This window comes from Mytilus californianus, unplaced genomic scaffold (genome assembly GCF_021869535.1).
Source record: "Mytilus californianus isolate M0D057914Y unplaced genomic scaffold, xbMytCali1.0.p SCAF_22, whole genome shotgun sequence".
Classification (NCBI taxonomy): Eukaryota; Metazoa; Mollusca; class Bivalvia; order Mytilida; family Mytilidae; genus Mytilus; species Mytilus californianus.
Genome location: NW_026262671.1, coordinates 6,392,143 through 6,417,671, shown reverse-complemented (window position 1 = coordinate 6,417,671; position 25,529 = coordinate 6,392,143). Strand labels below are relative to the sequence as shown.

Below are 25,529 nucleotides of genomic sequence, written 5' to 3'. Positions count from 1 at the left end.
TTTTTGCTACATTGATTATATTTTGAAGATTTAAACTCACCAGTGATCATGTTCTTGATGAAATCTCTATGTCCAGGAGCATCAATAATAGTAACATAGTATTTGGTGGTCTCAAATTTCCACAAAGCAATGTCAATGGTAATACCACGTTCACGCTCAGCCTTCAGTTTGTCCAAAACCCAGGCATACTTGAAGGAGCCTTTTCCCATCTAAAAGATTACATAAAACATTAGCACTAGCAGCATTTTTATACACAGATTGTATAATTTTTGTTTTTCATTCTACTGCATTCTTATTGGTCAAGTGTGTAAGCAATGCACAGTAGAAAAGCACAAGACCAATTACTGTTATGTATCTTATGTAATATTGTTGCATAAAATGTAACAACAAATAGCACAATGTACATGTCATGTATCTCTGTCACTCATGTATGAGGATGGCAATTCAGCTCAAAACTTGAAACTAAAGACTTTTCATCATATTGATTTTTTTTGTGGGAGCAATTTGACCTTTCATAGTTTTTCCTACAGATTAATAATTACAAGGTAAAATGCAACTTTTATCACTCATCTTTATATCTGTTTTTTTTATTTAAACAATGAACATTTAGTATGTGTAAGCATTTCAGACCTGGAAAAAACAGTAATCAATGAAACTACACAACTTACCTCAGCTGCTTCCTTCTCGAATTTTTCAATGGTTCTTTTGTCGATTCCACCACATTTGTAAATCAAATGACCAGTTGATGTGGACTTTCCAGAGTCGACGTGTCCAATGACGACAATGTTGATATGAATCTTTTCCTTCCCCATGGTTGCTTAATGCTTAGTTAGGCTTCTGAATGTGGACCTGAAAAAACATTAAAACCCTGATAACATACAATACTTTGTTTTGAGGGTTCCCTGTCCACCCTATTTACTCCAGGTTTACATAGGACGGTGTATTGCAAAGTTTCTAAAGCACAATAATATCAATACAGAACAAATACTGAATATAAGGGACATTTTGTACATATATCCTCGTCTAATGGGGTTTCCTTCTATTAAGAATGCATTTTGATGTCACAATTTCCATTGAAAAACAATCAGTGATATTGTTGTCTTTTTTCAAAACTACCTCTACCGTTTTTTATTGGGAAAAATGCATATTTTTATGGAAATTGGGAAAATTGTATATTTTATTCTGAACACATCAGCGATTTTTTGCTGACCTTTGCTGTCTTTTTTGCACTGTTGTTTTCATGTATATTTTGGTTGTCAGACATTTTCAACCTAAAAGGTACTTTTCGAAGAGGGGAAAGAAACAGAAGCAATGATGGTACTTAATGCATTGAAAACCACATGTTTTACAAACACCATGATGATTCTGATCAGAAAACCGGATCTCAAAAGTGCTTTCTAATATCAAAATAATAACATGAATACGATATTTACAATCATTACTACCAATGCCATCACTGTTTTGGGAAAATGTAAAACTTTTTGGGAGGAATTTTAAGCCATTTTTTTTAGTAATTGGGAATTTTCTCTAGGGGAAAAAGCCGAATTTCGGCTGTAATTTGAGGCAAACAATATCACTGACAATGCATAGTACACATTCAATGACGTACGAAAACATGATCTGACCATAGTTAAGGGAAACAGCAGTCATAGCAAGTTCAACGTGTTCATCAGAAAATATGGATTTTGTAGCACTTCAAGCCAAGATCTTTACAAAACTCCAGACTTATTTACATTTCTAAATGTTCGTTTGAATCTAGTTTTTACGTAGCTAGACAAGTTCTTTTCCCCTTCCCCCATTTTATTGAACCATACACGGTCAACTGGTTTATTTAGAGAGTAAATAAAATAGACATGAAACATTCTCACATCCCAGTTTACTTTTTCTTCCGGTAAACTATTCATCCTTATCCCACGTGTGAATTATTGCCATATTAGTCATTTTACTTGCAACGCAATATGGACTAACATATATTCCAGAGATAAGAACGGCATCAAGGTCTTGACAACTTCATATCTCTATTTGAGAAATTTCCAATAAATATAATAATCATAAACATAATGATTGTTTTACACTTAAGTCGGTTCCTTTGTCAAAATGTCGGCACTGTGAATGTCGGGTTTTGTCGACGTGGTACGAAAAGCCGGTCTTGAAAAATTATCCCAAGAACATGGTTTTCAAAAGAAATAATGAGTTTATAACATCCAAATACCGTAATAGAGTCAAAATGATCGCTAAAATCATCAGATGACTTAAATTAATGTAATATTTTAATGGATTAGAAGTAACTAAATTTTCATCATACTCACTGTTATTTGGCCACAGCGTAAAAGAGATCGAGGCTGGGTTGTCACGTGGTATATATATGTGACCCAAAAATGACGTCATAAATTTGATATAAGTCAACAAAACGCTTTTCAGAGCGACGCAGTGTGTTTTAAACGTAAGCACTATTTAGAAATGAAAAGGTTGGGCAATTTCCGGTACTCCAACTCGCATGCCCTTAAAAGGCATAAATTTCAAGACAAAATGATAACACTTAAAGAAGAAATATAAAAAAATCTTTATAGTTATCCTTAATTTGAATGAATATTTCAATGTAGTTTAATTTTAATATTAGGATTATTTAAAATATTGTAATTTTTTAGGTAAATTTGAGATAAATATTTCGACATATGTTATCATTGTGTTATCTTCCAACCAAGATGGCAGCCTCCATAGTCAACAGAGTTGCAATTTCATTACGAAATACATTTGCTTTTAATCACAGTAAAACAGTAATTTTTAAATATATACACATTTAAAAAAAACCAAAACAAACATATTGACATTGATCTATGGTTGAAAACATTTTGTTGACATCAAACATATCTTTTTTAGATTATGCTCTAATAACAGGTCAGGAATAACCACCAATTGGTGGTTATTCCTCAATTGACGTATAATCCACCAATTGACATATAATTGTATAGACCAATTGACGTATAATTCTTTGTTTTTCAAAGCAAATTATTCAATCAAAATGGAGCATTGTTTTCTTAAAACCATATTATTGTATGAAAACATGTCAAACATTCCTAGTTTAGTTTAGTGACATAACATATTGCATTTAATCAATACAGTCAGGATTCTACTTTGTCAAAATTATCTCCCCATTACGCCAGTTTATTTTTACAATCTTAAAAATGGAAGCCATTGTAGGGACGACGTGCTGCCAATTTAGCTCTTGAAAACCGATAAATTTATCCACATAGCACCATTACGATCCTTATATGCCAGTTGTATTTTAAAAGACAAATGTATCTACTAGCTAATGAACATCAGTTAATGTACTTGTCTACATTCAGTCAACTTAAAACTAGTGTCTGATCGGTTGTCAGGTGGAATTTTCGAAAATTCATAAACATTTAAAAAAATTCTACTTCAATATTTCGTGGAAGGGCAGACTAAAAATTTTCAGTGGTTGAAGACTATAAACCCTAGATATCACACACAAAAAATGAAGTTTTTTCGAAGATATGCATTTTTAAGATCCAACTTAAAAGTCTGTCGTCAAGTATTTTTAGTAAAAATTTGCTATTCGAACACACCTATTCTGTTTCTGTGATTCATTAGAAAGGTATTTCACTTGACCCATATATTTCATTTTTTTAGTACTGTGAATTTTCGATGTTATAAAGTCAACCTGTAGCCTTGATATATAAAAATATTAGAATCTGAAGCGAGATGATGTATCAAATACTTTTGCTTTTTGCGTTTTCAAGACAAAATATTCAACCCAAACACGCCCTAACATAAAAAGGTGCACTCGATTTTCTCTTTTCGATGCAATTGTTACCCATTTTTGGAATTATTTCTTGAGTCACATAATGGAAGGGCAGAAACGAAAATTAAGGATCAAATAGATTGATATGTTCTCCGTCTGTGGTATTTTTTTTTTTTAAATCGGAGATTATGCATTTTTTAGATCCAACTGAATAGACACCCATGTCGTCGACTTGATATCTAATTATTCTGCTTAATTATGTAATAGATAAATTGAAAACTTATGCAAATGGTGTTTTTATGATAAAATACTTCGTAATTTAGCCGAAAACTGTCATTTTATACATGTTATATGTTTCTATTAACTTTTAAAAATTTTGTTACTATAGTAAACATTACAGTAGACATTTATTGCCTTCTCTAACAAAGAGCTTCGATTCTTTTGTTCTATTTCAACTGGGTTTCCACCTGAATAATTGTATTTGCAGTTTCTTCTATTGTTATCTTGTCAATTCTTGATTGGCAAATTTACCACTAATCACCTGTCAATGGACATCAATACTGTCTGTAGTCATGTGATTATGAGTACAACTCCACAGGTGAATGGAGCTCTTTGTTAATACTTGACTTTCATTATTAAGAGTCAATCATGGTCAATAGTACAGATGTTTCAACAAAAGAATTGTTGTACACATGCATTCTCAAGAGATGCAGCAGGCTTTGACAAAACTGAAACTTTCGGAGGACTCAATAATGGTCATAAAATAGGTTGTAAGTTGCAAAATGATGCTCCTATCTCACACTAGCATTTTATAACAAAAAACTTGCATTATACGTCAATTGGTCTATACCAATATATGTCAATTGGTGGATTATACGTCAGTTGAGGTATAATCCACCAATTGGTGGTTATTCCTGACCTGAATAAACTTGTTACTGTTAGTGTTATTAGTGTTACTCTACACAAGGGTTGTGAAGGGCAAATAAGTTTATATATATGCGCAAGGGACAATGATCAAGACGGCCAAATCAGCAAAGATAATATTTTTCTGAGTCGAATGTGCTATAATGATAGCCGTTTTAATGAATTTGTTTCTCCAGTTAAAATTACACATATATTTCTTTCTAAATAGGCAAAATGATAACACTTAAGGTTCATCAAAAGGAATTAAAAAATATGGCTGTGTTTACACCACAAATTCTACTATGAGGACAGAAAAACTGATGCATCTAGGCAAGTTTTAAGGCATGACAGGACCTAGATATATAAATGTTATATGTAGTCTTTGTTTTCTATCTATGAGTTTGGCTGTTCCTCTGGTATCTTTCGTCGCTCTTTCAGAAAATAAAAAACTTACCTGGATTTTGATGTGCATTTTTTTCCAGTCTGGAGACAGTCTTCACGCTTAACCACAAGTCCTACGGCATTGGCTTGTAAAATTGCTTTCTGACTTGTAAAATTCTTCTCTACAAGCCAACAGAATCCAACTAAAATTTTGAAAAAATTGAGCTTTGGGCTTGTGGACTTAAAAGTTAACTGTGAAGGCTGTGCAGCAGAAGGGGTGCAAGACAAGTGGGCCCAGAGATAACTTGGACTATCTCCAAAAAAGACAACTCTGACCGTCTATGAAGACAACTTGGACATTCAATAAGACAACTTGGACCGTCAATAAGACAACTCGGACCGTCTATATTAACAACTGAGACTAAGTATAAAATTAGTCTTTTGACGAAATAAATGATTTAAGGGAAAAAAGAATATGTCTGATGAGAAGTCTCTAATAATGTTTTGAAGCTGATTTTTAGTATATGTTGTGTACAAGATATAAGTTTGTACAAATTATAATTTGTACAGGATTTTTGTACAAATTATAAGTTTTTTGACATACACCTTTTTGCACCAGGTGGTAAAAGCTTATCTTCTAAAATGTATCAGTTTAATGCCTTAAATTCAAATGTATATACTTTAACCTACGTTTAGTGCTATTCTCCTTGTCCTCAAACTGGAAATAAGGACACCTCAATGGTTTAAATTCTAATTTTATTTTTCTCCTTATACCAAAATCATATCCATAAAAAGTCTTTTTGTGTTCTTATAATGATTTTTGTATCAGTGCTCAGTATTAGACTGTATCATGTAGTCTTGGAAATATAAAAGAAATATTTGAAACAAAAGACTGTGCGCTTGCATCATCCATTTGTATTAAACGGTTCATAAAACACTTATAATTAATAACTTGTACAAAAAATCTGTACAAATTATAATTTGTACAACATTACAATTTGTACACAACATATAAATAACGACAACTCTGACCGTCTATGAAGAGATGTCTATATAGACAATTGAGTGTTGTTCCCAAGTATTTTTAATTCTGTTGTTTGAAAGCTGTATGAGAAAATAATGTTTGTAATGTGTTGATGAAGTCTCTTTTATATATATATATATATTATATATATGTTGAATGGAGTATTTTAAAGTACTGTCGTATTAGTCCAAGCATACTCCAATTTCAAAATAAAACTATAACTGCCAGTTATAGTTTTATTTTGAAATTGGAGTATGCTTGGACTTAAACTGCAATATATACAGACCCATTGGTGGCCTTCGACTGTTGTTTTTTATACGACCGCAAAAATTAAAAATTTTTTGGTCGTATATTGGTATGACGTTGGCGTCGTCGTCCGGCGTCGTCGTCGTCTGGCGTCGTCCGAAGACACATTGGTTTTCGCACTCTAACTTTAGTTTAAGTGAATGGATCTCCATGACATTTTACCATAAGGTTCAATACCACGAAAGGAAGGTTGGGATTGATTTTGGGGGTTATGGTACCAACAGTTAAGGAATTAGGGGCCAAAAAGGGGCCAAAAATAAGCATTTTTGTAACTTCCAGACAATAACTTGTGTGTAAGTGTATGGATCTCTCTGACATTGTACCACAAGGTTCCATATCACAAAGGAAAGGCTGTAATTGATTTTGGGGGTAATTGCCTCAAAATTTTAGGAATTAGGGGCCAAAAAAGGGGCAAAAAACAAGCATTTTTCTAGTTTCATGACAATAACTTGTGTGTAAGTGTTTGGATATTTCTGAAATTGTACTACAAGGTTCCATATCACAAAGGGAAAGCTGGAATTGAGTTTGGGGGTAATTGCCCGAAACGTTTAGGAATTGGGGGCCAAAAAGGGGCCAAAAATAAGCATTTTTCTAGTTTCCAGACAATAACTTGTGTTCAAGTGTATGGATCTCTCTGAAATTGTACTGCAAGGTACCATACCACAAAGGGAAGGCTGGGATTGAGTTTGGGGGTGATGAATCATAAGGGGGTTCAAAAAATTTGGGGGGGGATTCTTTTTTTTTCTTTTTTTTTCTTTTTTTCCTTTTTTTTTTCTTTTAAAATATTCCATTTTTGTTGGTTATTTCTGATTAATATTTAAAAGCAAATATTAATGATATGGTAGGAGATACACACCAAACATGATGTGTAAATTATTATCTAATAAGTATTGTGCAATAGCAAGAAATTTTCAATTGCACAGTATTGCACAATAGCAAGAAATCTTCAATTGCACAGTATTGCGCAATAGCAAGAAATCTTCAATTGCACAGTATTGCGCAATAGCAAGAAATATCCAATAGCACAATATTGCGCAATAGCAAGAAATTGTCAATTGTACAGTATTGCGCAATAGCAAGAAATATTCAATTGCACAGTATTGTGCAAAAGAAGATACTTCGTATAAATTGCTTATTTCTTGATCAATTTCAATGGGGTTTTATTTTTGAATTCTTGGGGTTCTTTAATATGCTGAATCTAACCGTGTATTAAGTTTTTGGATTTTGGGCCCCGTTTTTAAATTGGTCCACATTGAGGTCCAAAGGGTCCAAAATTTAACTTTGTTTGATTTCATCAAAAATTGAATTATTGGGGTTCTTTGATATGCCGAATCTAACCGTGTATTTAGATTCTTAATTTTTGGTTCCGTTTTCAAATTGGTCTACATTAAGGTCCAAAGGGTCCAAAATTAAACTTAGTTTGATTTTAACAAAAATTGAATTTTTAGGGTTCTTTGATATGCTGAATCTAAACATGTATTTAGATTTTTGATTATGGGCCCAGTTTTCAAGTTGGTCCAAATCGGGGTCCAAAATTAAACTTTGTTTGATTTCATCAAAAATTGAATTCTTGGGGTTCTTTGATATGCTGAATCTAACCATGTATTTAGATTTTGGATATTGGACCATAATAGGTGAATGTCCAATTTAAAATTTTTAAGTTCTTAGACCACATTCATTCTGTGTCAGAAACCTATGCTGTGTCAAATATTTAATCACAATCCAAATTCAGAGCTGTATCAAGCTTGAATGTTGTGTCCATACTTGCCCCAACTGTTCAGGGTTCGACCTCTGCGGTCGTATCAAGCTGCGCCCTGCGGAGCATTTTATTCTCTTTGGTCGGGTTGTTGTCTCTTTGACATATTCTCCATTTCCATTCTCAATTTTATACATATCTTTATTTCATCAAAGAAATAATTTCAAGTCAAGTATAGCAGGTAGGTCATTTACATAAAAACATATCATTTAAGCACTAAGTAAAACTTAAGAGGTACACAAAATCAAGACAAGTAAGTCATTCACATAAGATACATATGATTTCAACCTAGACTTATTTTTTGCATCAATTAAGTTTTATAACAAATTAATACATTTTGTAATAAAGATAAGTAAAAATTTGTATTCACGTAATACAATATTTATTTTATTATGTTTGCAAATTCAGTAACATGCCGAAATGATGTTGCCATGTAAAATATATCGTTTAATAATTTATATAGTTCAAATCCTCTTTTAATACTTTGTCTGAGTTGTGACTTGTCCTTATAGATGATCCGAGTTGACTTATTGACAGTCCAAGTTGTCTTAATGACGGTCCGAGTTGTCTTCTTAGATGGTCCGAGTGGACTCAGTCCAACTTGTCTCCTGGCCGAGTTGTCCTGCATTCCGCAGAAGATAGCAAAATAAACATGAGTTTCATTTGATATGGTCCACTCAGTTACACAGTTTAAATCACCTATTGTTTGCAGATGTCTATTGTCCATCTATTGTCCATTTAAATCAATACTACTCACAACATTTATTATATGAGGGAGCTTCTCAAACCTCTTTCCCAACTTAGTTTATTTTGGCACCTTCTGCAGGAATGAAAAAAAAATGAATAACAAAATCCAGAAAAGTTTTAATTTTCTGAAACATAAAATGCATTTAGAATTTAATTATCTAGTTCCTGCCATGTCTTAAAACTTTTCCAGGTGCACAGGTTTGTCTGTACTCAGAGTAAAATTTGTAGTGTAAATACGGCCATATTAGCCTAAAGGTTATGATGAACCTTAAAGTAGAAATATACAAAAATCTTTATAGTTGCCCTACATTTGAATAAATATTTCGATATTGATTACTTTAATTTTACCCGTTTAGGGGTGTTCCTAATAACAGGAAGCTGATACGAAGAAAGAAAGACTAGTACTTTCCTATCGGAATTCAATGGATTTCTAACAAATCTGAATTCTGTTAAAACATGTAAAAGAAAAAGAAAAATATTTTATGAAAAAAATAATTTTTAAGCCAAATACTCTGACCTGAAATGGGAAATGAAACAACAGATAAATTTTTTGAAACTTGAATAGCACTATTATTTTTCAATTGATCTTAGATTATGTTATAGAAAAAGACAAATATTTTTATCAAGTAAAATCCTTTTACTACCAAATATTGTCGAAATTTCGATCTGAACTGGAAAATGAAACAACCTGCTTGTCCATGAAAATTGTAAAAAAAAAAAGATATATAAAGTTTTTTGAATGTATGTTTTTAAATACAAGATTGGGAAAAAGGTCATATTCATGAATATTTATATGTATAACCTTATTCATTATAAGGATGTGCATACCAGTAACCTTGTTTGGAAACTGTAATAAAATAAACATACCATTTTATAATTTTTTAATTTGATAATCAAAATTGAAACAGTCAGCGAGGCTGTGTATATTTTTATGTCAATATTTTTTTTTAATATTTAAGTCTCCCAAACGAAGTTTGGGAAGACTTATTGTTTTTGCTCAGTTCTTATTATTATTATTATTCTTCTTCCTCTTCCTCTTCCTCTTCCGCCGCCTTTAAATTTGAACTTGTCCGCACCCGTTCTCCAAAACCGCCATTTGAGAAAGTTCTAATATCTTGTAAATGGTCGAGATCCCCACCCCTAAACCATATATATTCTGGTTTGTCATGCTAAGATGGTTTGAATGATACACAGAGTTAGACCCCAGGGGGTCAACCCAACCCCCTGTCGTTTGAGAAAGTTCTAATATCTTGTAAATGGTTGAGATCCCCACCCCTAAACCATATATATTATGGTTTGTCATGATAAAGCACATGAAATGAAATACAGGGTTAGTCCCCAGGGATCACCCCCACCCCATGCCATTTAAGAAAGTTCTAATATCTTGTAAGTGGTCAAGATCCCCACCCCTAAACCATATATATTCTGGTTTGTCATGCTAAGATGGTTTGAATGATATACAGGGTTAGTCCCCAGGGGTCATCCCGACCCCCTGCCATTTGAGAAAGTTCTAATATCTTGTAAATGGTCAAGATCCCCACCCCTAAACCATACATATTCTGGTTTGTCATGCCAAGATGATATGAATGATATACAGGGTTAGTCCTTAGGCATCACTTATGCATATAACTTTACTGGACCAAACCAGTTTTCACTGGACTTTGCCCAATGTCAGGCGACCCTGGGAATTACGAATTATGGGAGCTTCGTTTGGGAGACTTCGTAACAGCATCCTGTTACAATCATTTCTTGTCTTGTGTAAGGTCTTATTTTTAACTCACTGTTCCTTGCCATCACTTGTCGTTCAATTCCAACCAAACTTAAGCTGAATGATCCTTAGGGTATCTAGAATAAAGTTTGTGTTTTATTTTCTGTTTCGTCAAAAAAATGGCTGCCATGGCAAAAAATAGAACATGGGGGTAAAATGTAGTTTTTGTTTTATATCTCAAAAACCAAAGCATTTAGAGCAAATCTGACATGGAGTAAAAATGTTCACAAGTTCAAGTTCTATCAGTCCATAAATTTTCAGATGAATCTAACAACCCATTGTTGGGTTGCTGCCATTAAATTTGTAATTTTAAGGAAATTTTGCAGTTTTTATACGACAGCAAAAAATTTTTTGAGATCGTATTATGGTATGATGTCGTCGTCATCTGCTTTGTCCTCCAAAGACACATTGGTTTCCAGACAATAACTTTAGTTAAAGTGAATGGATCTCTATGAAATTTTTTTAGAAGGTTCAATACCACAAAAGGAAGGTTGGGATTGATTTTGGGGATGATGGTCCCAACCGTTTAGGAATTAGGGGCCCAAAACAAGCATTTTTCTAGTTTCAGGATAATAACTTGTGTATAAGTATTTTGATCGCTCTGAAATTGTACCGCAATGTTTAATACCACAAGTAGAAGGTTAGGATTCATTTTAGGGGTTATGGGGGCCAACAGTTTAGGAATTTAGGGGCCAAAAACAAGTATTTTTTCTAGTTTCCAGACAATAACTTGTGTGTAAGTGTATGGATCTCTCTGACATTGTAACACAAGGTTCCATATAACAAAGGGAAGGCTGGGATTGAGTTTGGGGTTAATTGCATTAAACATGTAGGAATTAGGGGCCAAAAACAAGCATTTTTCTAGTTTCCAGACAATAACTTGTGTGTAAGTGTATGGATCTCTCTGAAATTGTACTACAAGGTTCCATACTACAAAGGAAAGGCTGGGATTGAGTTTTGGGGTTATTGCTCCAAGGGGGGTTTCAGAAAGTGGGGGGGGGGAATTTTTTTCCCAGTTTTTGTCGCAGAAAGCTCGACATAGGGATAGTGATCCGGCGGCGGCGTTAGCTAACTTCTTAAAAGCTTTATATTTTAGAAGGTGGAAGGTTTGGATGCTTCATACTTTGTATATGGATGCCTCATGTTACGAAGTTTCTGTCAGTCACATGTCCAATGTCCTTGACCTCATTTTCATGGTTCAGTGACTACTTGAAAAAAAAGTTAACATTTTTTGTAATGTTAAATTCTTTCTTATTATAAGCAGTAGGATAACTATATTTGGTATGTGCGTACCTTGCAAGGTCCTCATGCCCGTCAGACAGTTTTCACTTGACCTCGACCTCATTTCATGGATCAGTGAACAAGGTTAAGTTTTGGTGGTCAAGTCCATATCTCAGATACTATAAGCAATAGGTCTAGTATATTCGGTGTATGGAAGGACTGTAAGGTGTACATGTCCAACTGGCAGGTGTCATCTGACCTTGACCTCATTTTCATGGTTCAGTGGTTATAGTTAAGTTTTTGTGTTTTGGTCTGTTTTTCTTATACTGTATGCAATAGGTCTGCTATATTTGGTGTATGGAATGATTGTAAGGTGTACATGTCTAGCTGGCAGGTGTCATCTGACCTTGACCTCGTTTTCATGGTTCAGTGGTCAAAGTTAAGTTTTTGAGTTTTGGTCGTTTTTCTAATACTATATGCAATAGGTCAACTATATTTGGTGTATGGAAATATTTTATGATCTATATGTCAGTCGCGCAGGTTTTATATGACCTTGACCTCATTTTCACGGTTCATTGCTCAGTGTTAAGCTTTTATACGACCGCAAAAAAATTTTGTGGTCGTATATTGGTATGACGTTGGTGTCGTTGTCGTCGTCGTCGTCGTCGTCGTAGTAGTCCGGCGTCGTCGTCCGAAGACACATTGGTTTTCGCACTCTAACTTTAGTTTAAGTGAATGGATCTTTTTGAAATTTGACCATAAGGTTAAATACCACAAAAGGAAGGTTGGGATTGATTTTGGGGGTTATGGTACCAACAGTTAAGGAATTAGGGGCCAAAAATAAGCATTTTCTAGTTTCCAGACAATAACTGTGCAACGGTGTATGGATCTCTCTGAAATTATACTACAAGTTTCCATACCACAAAGGGATGGTAAGGATTTGCTTTGGGGGGTTATGGCTCAAACCGTTTAGGAATTAGGGGCAAAAAAGGGGGAAAAACAAGGTTGTCCTGGTTAATGGACAAATACTTTAGTACAAAACATAATTTAAAGCAGTGTAAGGGAGATAAATCAAATACATCATTGAAATTATCTCCCTTACACTGCTTTTAAATTATGTATAAAGTAATGGTTAATGAACAATAAAGATAATTTAAAACAGTTTACTTGGTTAATGTTAAGTTTATGTGACAGTTGTAATAAAGCTTTATATTTAGGACTATCAACATAATATCAATGATTAGTAAAGAAGGCGAGACATTTCAGCGTGTGCACTCTTGTTTTAAGGGATTCATAATTTTTTTCCAAATTTTCCAAATTTGAATTTTTGAAAAGTTTCAAGACGAAATCTTCAATTGCACAGTATTGTGCAATGGATTTATAAGATCTTTGACCACATTTATTTTGTGTCAGAAACCTATATTATGTCAAAAATTTGATCACAATCCAAATTCAGACAGTATCAGGCTTGAATATTGTGTCCAAATTTGCCCCAACTGTTCAGGGTTAGACCTCTGTGGTCGTATCAGGCTGCTCTCAGCGAAGCATTTTATTGGTTATTATCTTGAATATTATTATAGATAAAGATAAACTGTAAACAGCAAAAATGTTCAGCAAAGTAAGATCTACAAATAAGTTCATATGACCAAAATTGTCAATTGACCCCTTAGGAGTTATTGTCCTTTAAAGACAATTTTTCACAATTTTTTCATCTAATCTAGTTTGCTTACTTTAAAAAATTTTCTCCTTTGAAACTGCTGAATCAATTTCAGCCAAACTTGGGCTGAATGAGTTTCAGAGTATCTTGTATAAATTTTGTATTTGATTTCCTTGTACGTCAAGAAACATAGCCACTATGGCTAAAATGGAACATAAGGGTAAAATGCATTTTTTTGCTTTTGAAGAAAATATGACAGATAAAAAAGAACATTTAAATGGCATTTTTAAGCCACTCATTAATATATATTGAAAAGCAAAAATAATCATTGATGAAAGATTTAAGCAAAAAATTACAGGTGAGTGATTCAGGCTCTTGAGAGCCTCTTGTTTTCTTCTTAGCCCTTTTGTAACGTGTTGTTCATATACAAGGATAATAATAAGCTTATATCATGTATATATATAAGGTATTCTACATTATTTTTCAAATTCTTAAATTAATATTTCTGATTGGCAACCACTGTCCTACATGTACATGTAATTGCCGCTTTAGAAACCTAATTTTATACGACCGCAAAAATTAAAAAATTTTTGGTCGTATATTGGTATGACGTTGGCGTCGTCGGCGTCGTCCAGCGTCGTCCGAAGACACATTGGTTTTCGCACTCTAACTTTAGTTTAAGTGAATGGATCTCCATGAAATTTTACCATAAGGTTCAATACCACGAAAGGAAGGTTGGGATTGATTTTGGGGGTTATGGTACCAACAGTTAAGGAATTAGGGGCCAAAAAGGGGCCAAAAATAAGCATTTTTGTAACTTCCAGACAATAACTTGTGTGTTAGTGTATGGATCTCTCTGACATTGTACCACGAGGTTCCATATCACAAAAGGAAGGCTGTAATTGATGGGGTTAATTGTCTCAAAATTTTAGGAATTAGGGGCCAAAAAGGGGCAAAAAACAAGCATTTTTTTAGTTTCATGACAATAACCTGTGTGTGAGTGTTTGGATATTTCTGAAATTGTACTACAAGGTTCCATATCACAAAGGGAAAGCTGGAATTGAGTTTGGGGGTAATTGCCCGAAACGTTTAGGAATTGGGGGCCAAAAAGGGACCAAAAATAAGCATTTTTCTAGTTTCCAGACAATAACTTGTGTTCAAGTGTATGGATCTCTCTGAAATTGTACTGCAAGGTACCATACCACAAAGGGAAGGCTGGGATTGAGTTTGGGGGTGATGAATCATAAGGGGGTTCAAAAAATTTGGGAGGGGGGGATTTTTTTTTTTTTTTCTTTTTTTTCCTTTTAAAATTTTCCATTTTAAGTTGGTTATTTCTGATTTATATTTAAAAGCAAATAATAATGATATGGTAGGAGATACACACCAAACAGGATGTGTAAATTATTATATAATAAGTATTGTGCAATAGCAGGAAATTTTCAATTGCACAGTATTGAACAATAGCAAGAAATCTTCAATTGCACAGTATTGCGCAATAGCAAGAAATCTTCAATTGCACAGTATTGCGCAATAGCAAGAAATATCCATTGGCACAATATTGCGCAATAGCAAGAAATTGTCAATTGTACAGTATTGCGCAATAGCAAGAAATATTCAATTGCACAGTATTGTGCAAAAGAAGATACTTCGTATAAATTGCTTATTTCTTGATCAATTTCAATGGGGTTTTATTCTTGAATTCTTGGGGTTCTTTGATATGCTGAATCTAACCGTGTATTAAGTTTTTGGATTTTGGGCCCCGTTTTTAAATTGGTCCACATTGAGGTCCAAAGGGTCCAAAATTTAACTTTGTTTGATTTCATCAAAAATTGAATTATTGGGGTTCTTTGATATGCCGAATCTAACCGTGTATTTAGATTCTTAATTTTTGGTTCCGTTTTCAAATTGGTCTACATTAAGGTCCAAAGGGTCCAAAATTAAACTTAGTTTGATTTTAACAAAAATTGAATTTTTAGGGTTCTTTGATATGCTGAATCTAAACATGTATTTAGATTTTTGATTATGGGCCCAGTTTTCAAGTTGGTCCAAATCGGGGTCCAAAATTAAACTTTGTTTGATTTCAACAAAAATTGAATATATTGGGTTCTTTGATATGCTGAATCTAACCATGCATTTAGATTTTTTATTTTTGGGCCCCTTTATCAACTTTGTCTACATTGAGGTCAAAAGGGTCCAAAATTAAACTTTGTTTGATTTCATCAAAAATTGAATTCTTGGGGTTCTTTGATATGCTGAATCTAACCATGTATTTAGATTTTGGATATTGGACCATAATAGGTGAATGTCCAATTTAAAATTTTTAAGTTCTTAGACCACATTCATTCTGTGTCAGAAACCTATGCTGTGTCAAATATTTAATCACAATCCAAATTCAGAGCTGTATCAAGCTTGAATGTTGTGTCCATACTTGCCCCAACTGTTCAGGGTTCGACCTCTGCGGTCGTATCAAGCTGCGCCCAGCGGAGCATTTTATTAGTAAATAGCAAAAACGTGGAGAAATGTTCTCTTTTAGACTACCTTGATCAAATTTATTTTGCTTTCTAAGCTATAATTCGTAGTGCCCATAAAAATGAAGTATATATATATGCATTGGTATGCAACACACAAAATATGACCATGATGAGTACAGAGTGAAATGAAAACTCAAACTGTGTTGAAAATACTAGGGTTGATGCTTTTAAGATTCTCATGCAAGGTGCAAATATTATTACAATGTAAAACATGAATGAACTATTTAAAACCAAAAAGAAGTTGTTTAACGACTCTATTGAGGGGCTGGGGACAGAGGGTGTTTGCTGTTTATCAACAAAAACGACAGTCTTTGGGTAAATCTAAGGACTTGCTATAATACATTTTGTACGTTGGCCGACTCTTTGTACTCAATATACGGTCATAAATCGCACAAGTTCGTGCTTGTGTCAATTACTTTATTCCAGTCATGTGTTTGTATCAATGTGTTCCACGATTCTTGCGCTTTGGATATCATTCACAGTCCAAATTTCCTGACACAAAGTCATTGTACATGTATTAATAAAAAAAACCTTCCAATCACTGAAATTTGTGATATACCGCAATTAGCGTTCTTGGACACCGCCTATTACTCATAACCCAATTATTTCATGCCCTTTTAGTAATCAATATTAATCTATATTCTCAGAAGATAATGTTGTCATCCATTGTCATCATTGAGCAGAAGAATGTGTCGACTTATAATAATTTACTGGAAGAAAACCGAAATTTGAAACAGGAAGTTTTGAATGGAACGAAATAATCGGTGGTTACCAGTTAACATGGTTAACATGGTAAAGGAAATGAACAAAATCCAGAAATTGTAAATTTTAAAAAATAAAAAAAAATTGGGGCGGGACGATTTCAGAGGGTCCGGCGGGGATGAAAATCTATCAATTAATTTTAATTGGCCTAAGTGATTAACAACATTAAACAAAGGCATCTATAGGTCCTTGTATTCAGTACACACTGGAACATAGTCTGATAAATCAGTAGTTAAAAGAGGCACTTCTACTTCTTCTACTTTGCTTCTACTTTGAAGTGACCGCCTTCAATACATTGAAGTTTATGTCACTTGTACTACGCATGGCATAATGGAAACGTATATACAGTGAAATTTAATAATTTTAGAATTTTTAACAAAATCAATTTTAACATTTTTACAAAGTGCACATTTTTATTTTGTTTTTTTTATATAAGATAAACACAGGATAAATTTATTGACTGTAGGTGAAGGTTGAGACAGCTGCTTTGAACGACTCTTCAGAGTCGCTCATCACAATACGCAGAGGAAGGCTGTTCCAGATTTTAATAGTACATGGAAAATATGATTGTTGGCGTATTTGTGTTCTGCAAGATGGAATTTGGTATGAGAGTGTGTGCATGTCCTGAGACTGTCTGAGCGGATGTATTAGTAATGTTAGTCTGTCTGTTTTTATACGACCGCAAAAAAATTTTGCGGTCGTATATTGGTATGATGTTGGCGTCGTCTTCATCTTCGTCGTCGTCGTCGTCGTCCGAAGACACATTGGTTTTTGCACTCTAACTTTAGTTTAAGTGAATGGATCTCTATGAAATTTTACCATAAGGTTCAATACCACAAAAGGAAGGTTGGGATTGATTTTGGGGGTTATGGTACCAACAGTTAAGAAATTAGGGGCCAAAAAGGGGCCAAAAATAAGCATTTTTGTTACTTACAGACATAACTTGTGTGTTAGTGTATGGATCTCTCTGACATTGTACCACAAGGTTCCATATCACAAAGGGAATGCTGGGATTGATTTTGGGGGTAATTGCCTCCAAATTTTAGGAATTAGGGGCAAAAAAGGGGTTAAAAACAAGCATTTTTCTAGTTTCATGACAATAACTTGTGTGTAAGTGTATGGATCTCTCTGACATTGAAGCACAAGGTTCCATATCACAAAGGGAATGCTGGGATTGATTTTGGGGGTAATTTCCTCCAAATTTTAGGAATTAGGGGCCAAAAAGGGGCAAAAACAAGCATTTTTCTAGTTTCATGACAATACCTTGTGTGTAAGTGTATGGACCTTTATGAAATTGTACTACAAGGTTCCATATCAGAAAGGGAAAGCTGGAATTGAGTTTGGGGGTAATTGCCCAAAACATTTAGGAATAAGGGGCCAACAATAAGCTTTTTTCTAGTTTCCAGACAATAACTTGTGTTCAAGTGTATGGATCTCTCTGAAATTGTACTGCAAGGTACCATTCCACAAAGGGAAGGCTGGGATTGATTTTGGGGTAATTGCCTACAAATTTTAGGAATTTAAGGGGCCATAAAGGGGCAAAAAAACAAGCATTTTTCTAGTTTCAGGAACATAACTTGTGTGTAAGTGTATTGATCTTTATGAAATTGTACTACAAGGTTCCATATCACAAAGGAAAAGCTGGGTTTGAGTTTGGGAGTAATTGCCTTAAACGTTTAGGAATTTGGGGCCAAAAAGGGGCCAAAAAACAAGCATTTTTCTAGTTTCCAGACAATAACTTGTGTTCAAGTGTATGGATCTCTCTGAAATTGTACTGCAAGGTACCATACCACAAAGGGAAGGCTGGGATTGAGTTTGGGGGTGATGATTCATAAGGGGGTTCAAAAAATTGGGGGGGGATATTGTTTTCCTTTTTTTTTTCTTTAAAATTTTCCATTTTAAATTGGTTATTTCTGATTTATATATAAAAGCAAATAATAATGATATGGTTTAAACATGTTGAATACTGTGGATTCATTTATTTTCGTGGGTACCAATTTTCGTGGATTGAGGAAAACTTGCATTTTCGTGGATATTTGAATTCGTGGTTTTGTCTATCTCTGCACACAAATCCCATAGAAATTTAGTTATTCGTTGAACATTTGAATTCATGGTTCACCTGTACCCACGAAAACCACGAAAATTGGTATCCAACGAATAATAATGAATCCACAGTAGGTAAATTAAAAATTTTTAAGTTCTTAGACCACATTCATTCTGTGTCAGAAATCTATGCTGTGTCAAATATTTAATTACAATCCAAATTCAGTGCTGTATCAAGCTTGAATGTTGTGTCCATACTTGCCCCAACTGTTCAGGGTTTGACCTCTGCAGTCGTATCAAGCTGCGCCCCAGCAGAGCATTTTATTGTGATTGCAATGAGTTGATATGAAATTTTATAAAACATGTCAAGGCGTGTGTCTGTTCTTCTGTGTGCAAGGTCTCTCCATTTTAGGTGATTTATCATGTCACTTACACTTGGGGTGTTTCTGTGTTGGTTAGTGACAAATCTAGCAGCCCTTCTTTGTACTTTTTCAAAATTGTTTATATCCTCAGTAAAGTAAGGGTCCCAGACTGAACAGGCGTATATTCTAGTGATGGTCTGACTAAAGATTTATATGCCTTTACTGAGGTGGAACTAATGTTATGATTCCTTCGTAGAAAACCAAGTGTGCTGTTAGCCTTATTACACGTAGAAAACCAAGTGTGCTGTTAGCCTAATTACACGTAGAAAACCAAGTGTGCTGTTAGCCTAATTACACGTAGAAAACCAAGTGTGCTGTTAGCCTAATTACACGTAGAAAACCAAGTGTGCTGTTAGCCTAATTACAGATGTTGCTTAAGTGACTGTGCCATTTTAGGTCTGATTGAATTGTCGCGCTTAGGTATTTTGCCATTCATGGTCTGTATACCTGATTAATTAATTTTTTCGTGTGTACCAATTTTCGTGGATTGAGGAGAACCCCCCCTTTTTTTTTGACAATCAATGCATTTGAATGAGGACATATAATTGGAACCCCCCTTTATCCTGGGTTGGGACCCCCCCCCCCCCCCCTGTACTTTATTAAACATTTAAATTTATGGTTCATCTGTACCGACTAAATCCACAGTATATTAATTGTTGATACTTTATTGTAGGTTCCTTTGTTGTCAAAGCCACTGACAGAAACATTTTCTTCACCATGGAAACCGTGCATACAGATTAGAACATGTGCAGACCAACCAAAGGAGTTTGATCCATTTGCAGAACCAAAATTTAATCATCAAAAAAGGCTGTTAAAATGGGCAGCAAACAGAGACTATAACAATCGTAAATTAATTAAACAATATGGACCACAACGATTGAGACTTGTAACTATGAAAAAGAGCCGAGTTTTACCTCATCCTTTCAAGGTAAAGGTCATATAAAGATAATCTGTAAAATTATACAATTTTTTAAGAAATATTGGAACGAGCATTCCTATGTCCTCAGATTGGACGAAGCCATCTTTTCTTCTACACTCCAAAAAAAAAAAATTCCAAGTTTAATTACTTTATCTGACGTATATATATGTAACAACTATTTGTTATTCCAAATTGACATGAAAAACTTACTCTTTGTAAAAACTATAATATCTTAGACTCTCCTAAAGCTTCCTAGAAGTATTAGTAAGTTTTTCAGGCAGTTTCTGTGTTCATGCTGTTGTGTATAGAAATAAAAAGATGTGGTATGAGTGCCAATGAGATAACTCTCCATCCAAGTCACAATGTGTAAAAAGTAAATCATAGGTCAAAGTACGGCCTTCAACATGGAACCAACTGTCTTATCTATATACACATGATATAAAAAACAAGAAACACTTTTTTTAAGAACCACATCAACAAACGATAACCACTGAAACAGGCTCCTGACTTTGGACAGATGCAAACAAATGCAGCGGGTTTTAACAGGCGCCAACCTTCACCTTAACCTGAAATAGTAGTGTAACATTACAACATAGAAAGACACACTATAACATATCAATTGAAATGGCTTCACTCAATCAAAAAGGACATACTAACAAAAACAAGTAAACATACACTGAACGAATAATTTGATCTATGACACATTATCAATAAAATATTGAATAAAAAAGGGGGGGATTTAAAACAATGTCAAAAAGACAACTATAACCTTGGACAAAATGGCGTTAAATAAAATAACGTACACAGGTAAATTTAAGTATAATAATGGTATCTCCTTTTGAGCGAGTTAAATAATATACTCTTACAAATGCTTGATTACATTATCAGTTAGTTTGTAGAGATGAATTCAAACTGCTATATTGTGAAAGGACAAAACTCTCTGAATAACAGTCAATATTAAACAGAAATTTGAAAATTGGAAGTCACAAAAAAAGTATTCCTTTTTTTTTTCAGGATAGAAAGTGAAATTGTCCTTTATAGCACTTCTGCTGATTGATTTAGAAACATGTATTATATAGTATTCCAATTATTTGAATTCAAATATCCCTTGTTTGTATTGTATTGATAAAATTATAAAATTTTCATAATAACTTGGATGAGAATCTGACTATTTAAAGAGGTAGCTAATTTTTATACGCAAAAAATTTTTGTGGTCGTATATTGGTATCACGTCGTCGTCGTCAGCATTGTCCCAACATTTGGTTTCCGGACAATATTTTTAGTTTAAAGTAGATGGGGTGTCTAAATTATAATCCATAGAATTTTTTAATAATTTGCCAAAATGTAGTTTATATCATGCTTATTTAAAAAAAATAATAAAAAGAATGGGTCACGGGGCTTATTTTCACGCTACAGGTTGTGCAAAATTGACAGATTTTGTATAGATTATGCATGGAAAACCCAATTTTCTGCCATAAAACGAAAACTACTCCATAGAATTTTGAGATAAAATATGAGAAGATAGCTCCAATATTATGATTTCAGATAAGAAAAAGAAAAAATGGGGTCACGGGACCCGTTTTCTTGCTACATAATAAAATAGGTAAATTCCTAACACATTCTATTGTAAAAGTAACTTTATCTGAATGATCTTTCCTTAGATTTGAGTTGCCTCCCCTCATGTGGCAAAGTTGGAAAAAATTGAATCTAACAAAAGTATTCTGTTTTTTGTAAAATACAATTATCATGATTATAAATATGATAAAACATGTCATTTTCTATATTGAATTGAAAATTCTTACACATGAATTACCCAATACTCTCAAAATTTGCACATTTTATTAAAGATCTAGACCGATTGTTTTCTGGTATTTCAAAATCCAAGATGGAGGAAGACACCCTATCTACTTTAAGTGTATGGATCTCTATGAAATTTAACCAAAAGGTTCAATACCACAAATGGAAGGTTGGGATTGTTTTTGGGGGTGATGGTCCCAATCGTCTAGGAATTAGGGGCCAAAACAAGCATTTTTATACGCCCGTTTACGGGACGTATTATGGTATACTGTTGTACGTCCGTCTGTATGTCCGTCTGTCCGTCCGTCCGTCGTCAACATGTCGGACATTAACTCAAAAACGCTTTAACCAATTTGCTTAAAACTTTGGTGAATTATTTATATCTATTGACGTGAGCTCCCTTTCGTTTTTTATAAATTTTAGATTTTACGTTTTCGAGTTATGGGGTTTTATTCATTAAAAAAAGGGGGATTTTCCAGTTTTCGGACAATAACTCAAGAATGCTTTCACCAACTTGCAAGAAATTTTGGTTAATTGTTTATATCTATTGACATGAGCTCCCTTTGGATTTTTATAAATTTTAGATTTTACGTTTCCGAGTTATGGGGTTTTATTCATAAAAAAAAGGGGGATTTTCCAGTTTTCGGACAATAACTCAAAAATGCTTTCAGCAGTTCTCTTGAAACTTTGATGAATTGTTGATATCTATTGATGTAAGCTGCCTTTAGAATTTTATGAATTTTAGATTTTACATTTCCGAATTATGGGGTGTATTCATTAAAAAAGGGGGGATTTTCCAGTTTTCAGACAAAACTCAAAAATGCTTTCAGCAATTCGTATGCAACTTTGGTGAACTGTTTATATCTATTGATGTGAGCTCCCTTTAGAATTTTATAAATTTTATTTGTTTATAGTCTGACAACAGATTTACTAAGTATTGCGCAACAGCACAGTGTATTGCACAACAGCAAGAAATCTTTAATTGAATATAAATTCAATTCATATAACCAACTTCAAGTTCTTTGACTACATTTATTCAGAAACCTATAATAGATGTATATCAAATATTTAATTACAATCCAAATTCAGACCTGTATCAAGCTTGAATATTGTGTCCATTTTTGCCCCAACTGATCAGGGTTAGACCTCTGCGGGCGTATCCAGCTGCGCTCAGCGAAGCAGTTTTTTTCTAGTTTCAGGACAATAACTTGTGTATAAGTATTTTGACTTTGTCCAGTTCATGAAGTCAGTCAAATTCAAACACCATCATGCAGGATATAAACAAAGTCCTCAAAAAGTGAAGGTTTTAAACACCAAAATGTTGCAAAGGACTGACACAATTTTGGGTTTTTTGCAATAGAAATAATAGTGAGTACCAGCAGATTTCTTCAAGGACCACCGAAAATTTTTTTTCTCCAGAACTCTGTTATAGCTTGATTCATTAAGACATAATGTAAGAAGAAATGTTTTTGGGTGTCTTTTAGTTTTAAAAGATATTCAGTTTCTGCTGAACTACAGATACTGGTATTGTACCATTTACTGTGTACAAAATATTGTTTTACAGGAATATTCTTGTGACAATATGACATTTTGTTAAGAATTAATAAAATCCAAAAATTACTTCCATGGTCCTGAAATGAAGACTTATTTTAAAAACCTAAGTAGAAACTTTCATTTTTTAACATTTGCTATGAACTAATGATAAGTGGACTCAGTTGATACAATCTTGATGCCTCTTTGGACTGACCAGTGTAAAATGAGTCCAGACAGATTTTCATAAGTCCAGGACTCATGGATTCGTTTTAGTGAGAATCGTGAGATTCTTATCCAATTAATCACAATCCGAAGACTGAACCATGTTTTTTTCTCAATTTATCATTCCAGGAGTTAGTTGCAACAGAATTACATGAGTTGCCAAGAAGAAGTTCTGTTACCCACACATACCCACGATGCATTTTGACAGGAAAGGCACGAGGAAGATTACGAAGATGGAGACTAAGTCGGATTCAGTGGAGAATATTAGCAGACTATAATAATTTGTCTGGTGTTACACGTGCTCAGTGGTGATTGAATAGTGACAATTGCTTATATATAAGCAGACTATATAATATAGCGTCAGTGGTATGATATCAGAAAAAACAATTCCATGATTTGTTAACATTTGTTTGTATTTTCAAGCTTGAGCGATAAACATGATAAAAAAAGATGTGAAACATATTTGATGATCGAAAATAAATTGTTTGTTTGATGTTATTTCAATGAAACAGAACAGTTTGTAGCAGTCAGTTGTATTAAGTGAAGAATATGACAAAGGACAAACAATAAGGGGACTTTCCTGACTTTGGACTACAGGCACAAGGATATGTTGAGGGGTCAAACTACTTTTTAGCTCATTTATACCCATCTGTCGGGTAGGTTTCATATACATGTAACCTTGACCTTTATTTCATGGTTCATTTGTCAATGTTAAGTTTTCATAGATTTGTCAGTTGATCAGTAATGATAAGCAATAGGGCCGCTATATTTGGTGTATGGGATGATTGTTAAGTGTACATATCTGTCAGGCAGGTTTCATCTGACCTTGACCCCATTTTCATGGATCATTGGTCAATGTTAAGTTTTTGTTTTGACTTGACGCAGTCAAAAAGAGAAACACAGGTATGCTGGTTCTGGTGGCGGCGTTGTCATCAATGATGTATTAGGTTGTGATCAGGTCAGTTTATGGGGAACCACTAGTGGTAGGTCAATGATATTTGGTATGCAGTTGTTTAACATTGGCACATCTCATTTCCAAGGAGATTATTTGGCCCTGCCCTCTCAATCATAATCTATTGACTTTGAAACTTTTGCATACTTTACATGTATTAGTTTGTGATTAGGTCAGTTTATGGAGTACCAATAGTAGTAGGTCACTGATATTTGGTTTGCAGTTGTATTAACATTGGCACATCTCATTTCCATGGAAATTATTTGGCCTAGTCCCTCAGTGATGGTCTATTGGCTTTGCATATTATGCATAACTTACATGATAAAGTATGCTACTTTAATTTCAACATTAGCATTTCACTATCAAAATAACAAAAAGGCTAGACATTTCTCTGTGTTAACAGTGATGGTTTTGTCAGTTAATGAGATACTATAAGCAGTAGTCCAACCATATTTGGTGTATGAAATGATAGTAAGGTGAACATGTCTTGTCTGTCTGGCAGAGTTCATTTAACCTTGACCTCATTATTATTCAATTATGATTTTTAACCGGATTTTCGAAGGAAATATCAGTTATTGATTTGGGGATGTACGGCGGGCGGACGGGCGGCTGCCAAACAGTGTTTCTTCAATAACATGAAAACGCTGTGATGATTTTTTTTCAAATTTAGATATGTTGTTTCTTGTGACTAAATGAAGGTCAAGTTCAATCTTCACGATTTTAGTATTTCTCCTTTTTGAGTTATCGTCATTTTTAATATCCAAAAGTGGTATTTTTAAATATTTTTCTCTTGTTATCATATTATGACTAAGCATATGG

At 33.9% G+C, this 25,529-nt stretch overlaps 2 protein-coding genes across 5 annotated transcripts in view; one reads left to right on the top strand and one right to left on the bottom strand.

Moving 5' to 3' along the window:
* LOC127732188 (elongation factor 1-alpha) overlaps positions 1–25,529 on the bottom strand; it is a 58,407-nt gene that overhangs the window by 3,261 nt on the left and 29,617 nt on the right. Inside the window, exons 1-3 of one of the 4 annotated variants that reach the window (XM_052241258.1) lie at positions 2,310–2,459; positions 669–849; positions 41–209 (exon numbers count right to left, since the gene is read on the bottom strand). The exons of 1 other annotated variant lie outside the window; for it this stretch is intronic. In XM_052241258.1, the coding sequence (XP_052097218.1) occupies positions 41–209; positions 669–812 (313 nt within the window). In that variant the 5' untranslated portion in view covers positions 813–849; positions 2,310–2,459. Of the gene's footprint in view, positions 1–40; positions 210–668; positions 850–2,309; positions 2,460–25,529 lie in introns of those variants that run through there. 2 more of the 4 variants (XM_052241259.1, XM_052241257.1) reach the window with 2 other exon arrangements.
* On the top strand, positions 2,640–24,251 carry LOC127732196 (28S ribosomal protein S14, mitochondrial-like). Its single transcript, XM_052241271.1, has 3 exons — positions 2,640–2,777; positions 19,961–20,215; positions 23,888–24,251. The coding sequence occupies exons 1-3, from the start codon at positions 2,676–2,678 to the stop codon at positions 24,068–24,070; spliced, it is 540 nt and encodes a 179-aa protein (XP_052097231.1). The 5' UTR covers positions 2,640–2,675; the 3' UTR covers positions 24,071–24,251.

Bases quoted from the DNA above. Each gene is read 5' to 3' on its own strand.
- LOC127732196 (XM_052241271.1), top strand. From the start codon at position 2,676: ATGTTATCATTGTGTTATCTTCCAACCAAGATGGCAGCCTCCATAGTC. The intron at 2,778-19,960 runs GTAATTTTTAAA...ACTTTATTGTAG, and splicing joins CTTTTAATCACAGTAAAACA to GTTCCTTTGTTGTCAAAGCC. The intron at 20,216-23,887 runs GTAAAGGTCATA...TTATCATTCCAG, and splicing joins TTTTACCTCATCCTTTCAAG to GAGTTAGTTGCAACAGAATT.